Source organism: Vicia villosa, linkage group LG7 (assembly GCF_029867415.1).
Source record: "Vicia villosa cultivar HV-30 ecotype Madison, WI linkage group LG7, Vvil1.0, whole genome shotgun sequence".
Taxonomy (NCBI): Eukaryota; Viridiplantae; Streptophyta; class Magnoliopsida; order Fabales; family Fabaceae; genus Vicia; species Vicia villosa.
This window is the reverse complement of record NC_081186.1, coordinates 22,832,443-22,836,301: the sequence shown is the minus strand read 5'-3', so window position 1 is coordinate 22,836,301 and position 3,859 is coordinate 22,832,443. Positions and strand designations below refer to the sequence as shown.

Genomic DNA, 3,859 nt, shown 5'->3' with positions numbered 1-3,859 from the left:
GTATTACATTTGAATATTGTTATCTCTTATTGGATTATGTTATTATGTCATATAGAGATATGTTGGATTTTTAGTTGCCCATGTTTGACATGTATGACTTGGATTATATTGTTGATGTTGTTCCAGTGCGATATTATGACTATTTGAGCATTATTGTTGATTAGATGTGAGTTCCTCCGTATTACTTGCTATGTATATATATATATATATATATATATATATATATATATATATATATATATATATATATATATATATATATATATATATATATATATATATATATATATATATATATATATATGAGCATGCGTATGATTTGTTTTACGATGTAATTGTGACGCCTTCAATGTGATGTATATTTTGAGATTTTGCACTCTGATTTTCCTGTATATTTTTGGGGTAGATTTGGGGTGTTACAATAGTGGTATCAGAGCAGGTCGGTCTTGTCCAGCCATGTGTCGTGTCGTAGTGTATCCTAACAATACTTATTTTGTGTTGATTGCTTTTGTGTTGTAGTGAAGAGTTGTGATGGCTGGAACAAATGATGTTGCGATAGCTGCTGCGCTGGAAGCAATGGCTCAAGCTTTGGAACATCAGCCGAATGTTGGTGAGAGTGCTGCTTCTCACAACTTGGCTACCTTTCAAAGAGAGAATCCTTCTGTGTTTAAGGGAACTCATGATCTTGATGGCGCATTGATATGGCTAAAGGAGATTGAGAGAATCTTCCATGTGATGGATTGCACTCCTGATCAGAAGGTTCGATATGGGACTCATATGCTAGCTGTCGAGGTGGATGATTGGTGGCTAGAGACCCGTAGGAGGTTGGAGGCTAGTGGTGAGGAGATCTCTTGGGTTGTGTTACGCAAGAAGTTCTTAAGGAAGTACTTTCTTGAGGATGTCCGTGGCAAGAAGGAGATTGAATTCCTTGATCTAAGGCAAGGGAACAAGTCTGATATGGAGTATGCTGCTAAGTTTGGTGAGTTGGCTAAGTTTTACCAACACTATGATGGAGCCAATGGTGAGTTTTCCAAGTGTATCAAGTTTGAGAATGGATTGCGTCCAGAGATTAAGAAGGCAATTAGTTACCAGAAGATTCGCATCTTTGCTGATTTGGTTGATTGTTGTCGAATCTATGAGGAAGACAACAATGCTCACTATCGTGTTATTAATGAGAAGAGGGGCAAAAGTCAAAAAGGCCGTGGTAAGCCTTATGAAGCACCGAGTGGGAAGGGTAAGCAGAAAGTTACTGATGGCAAGAGAACTATGTTGGAATTTTAGTTGCCCATGTTTGGCATGTATGACTTGGATTATATTGTTGATGTTGTTCCCCTGCGATATTATGACTATTTGAGCATTGTTGTTGATTAGATGTGAGTTCCTCCGTATTACTTGCTATGTGTGTAATTGTGACGCCTCAAATGTGATGTATATTTTGAGATTTTGCACTCTGATTTTCCTGTATATTTTCGGGGTAGATTTGGGATGTTACACATTCCGCCTCTAAACTTCATCTTCCATTCTTGTTGTGCTATTGTATCACTGACCCCAAAGGTTTAGACTTTGAAGATGCTAAAAAGTATATTAAAAGTTTGGGTTGAAGATTAATGTCAAGTTTCATTTTAACAAGTAAACAATATGTTTGAACCTTGACATTGATCTTCAACGCCAAAATTTTCAATAAAGTAAAATTTAATGGAGATATTGCACCACAAAAGCGTCTTAAAATGAATGAAAAACTAAATGTACGTATGCGCTGGAATTTGAAGCGTGTCCATGAGAACGACATTTTTCCACAGTTGGAAAACTCGACCATGGTAAAATGTAATTTAATTTTAATTTTAAAATAAAAAAAGAAACACGTCACATTTAGGGATGGCGACGGGTCAGGTCGGGTGCGGGTTTCGCACTACCCAAATCGGCACTCAAACCCGAACCCAAAGGTTGTTCAGGTGACAAAATAACACCCACGCCCACACCCGTTGGGTTCGGGTTTTTTCACCCAAACCCGAACCCGGTGCAAAATATATAAAATACAATTTTCCTACATCTTTCCATAAAATATAGGGTTAAATATATAAAATCCCTCTGCAATATAGGCGAAATTCGCTTTTACCCCCTGTAATTTTTTTTTCAAACACCCCCTTGAAATCTTAAAATTCCATGTCTTTTGCCCCATAAGTGTAAAGTTTACCCTCCTATAATATTTTTTTTGTTTGATTTTTCCCCCATATTTAGCGTTAAATTTGCACGCTTAGGGGGTAATTCAAACAAAAAAATATTACAGGGGGGGAACTAAAAAAATATATTACCAGGGGGTAAAGCGAATTTCACATAAAAGTGGTATTAACCCAAATATATATATATATATATATATATATATATATATATATATATATATATATATATATATATATATATATATATATATATATATATATATATATATATATATATAAATGGGTGTGATTTCGGGTTTCAGATGTGGATTTCACATTATCCAAACCCGCACCCAAAATATCGGGTGGCACTCGAACCCAAACTCAATCAATTTGGGTTTTTACACGTTGATTCGGGTTCGAGTGAGCCGCGCGGATTTGGGTTTGCTTGTCATCCTTAGTCACATTTCATCATGGTTGTTATGTCTAACCGGAGTGAAATGCGTCATGAAAGTTAAGAAAAAGAAACACAGATAAATGATTAGATTTTATCATGATGGACATATGGCCGAAGTGAAAGTTCGTTACAAAATCTATATTTTGTACTAGTGTTGCTTAGTTTCTAAGTAATCTTAATAGCTGGATCATCTATTTCTTAATGCATTAGAAAACAAAAGATTACTTTATAGATAATAGGTTACTTAAAGGATAAGAAACATAAATTACCTAACATATATCTTGAATGACTTCTTACTCATTATAAAAGATACTTGATTTGATTTCTAATTAAAGTTATATTGTTGGTAAGAAACATATAGTAATTTGTTATAAATGAATTTATTTTATAACTTTTATTTGGTTACTATGCTCTAAAGAAATTCAAGTACAAAAAGACATCCGACAACACCAATCTATTAATCCTAAAATATTAAACTCAATGAAAAATAAAATAGATTTGCAATGAACACTCAAAGAATTTAATCTAAAACAAATCCAAGTATATATTACTAAAAAAAAGTGATTTAGTAATTTATGGAATGTGCATAAGGTTGGAGTGATAAAGATAGTGATGAAAAGATTTATTTTCAAAATAAATAGGACTCTACTTCGTAACAATCCAAACATATAGGAATTTATGTTGAAGAGTGAGGGAGGTATGGGATTTAGGAAATTCAAAGCCTTTGACATGGCTATGATAGCAAAACAAGGTTGGAATATTTTGGTGAAACCCAATTCTCTTGTTGCTAGAATCTTCAAAGCACGGTATTTTCCTCGTTCATCTTATTTTGAATCTATGGTAGGTAACAATCCGAGTTTTGTTTGGCGGAATTTGTGGAAAGCTAAGGATGTTCTAACGCTTGGAAGTAGGTGAAGCATAGGTGAAGGGAATATCATTAAGGTTATGTATGACCCGTGGCTTCGTGAGAAAGGAAGTTGGTGGGTTAGTGGTCCACAAGTACAAGGAGTGCATGATCTTTACGTTAAAGATCTTTTGCCCCCCAACGTCAAGCAATGGGATGTGGGTAAGGTGAACCATCTTTTTGACCATGTGGGGGCTGAAGTTATTTTTAGAGTTCCTTTAGTGGAGGATGTTGTGGAAGGTAGATAGGTTTGGCAAGAGAAAAAAATAGTGAATATAGTGTGAAATCGGGGTATAGACTTTGGAGAGTGTTGCAAAGTAGCATTCTACATTATGGTAT

At 34.8% G+C, this 3,859-nt stretch overlaps 1 protein-coding gene across 1 annotated transcript; it reads left to right on the top strand.

The window, feature by feature from the left end:
* The first annotated feature begins 531 nt into the window (after positions 1-531).
* On the top strand, positions 532-1,281 carry LOC131618762 (uncharacterized). Its single transcript, XM_058889925.1, has 2 exons — positions 532-979; positions 1,145-1,281. The coding sequence occupies exons 1-2, from the start codon at positions 532-534 to the stop codon at positions 1,279-1,281; spliced, it is 585 nt and encodes a 194-aa protein (XP_058745908.1).
* The last annotated feature ends 2,578 nt before the right edge of the window (positions 1,282-3,859 follow it).

Coding starts and splice junctions, on each gene's coding strand:
- LOC131618762 (XM_058889925.1), top strand. CDS start 532: ATGGCTGGAACAAATGATGTTGCGATAGCTGCTGCGCTGGAAGCAATG. Junction 980..1,144: donor GGAGTATGCTGCTAAGTTTG/GTGAGTTGGCTA, acceptor TCTATGAGGAAG/ACAACAATGCTCACTATCGT.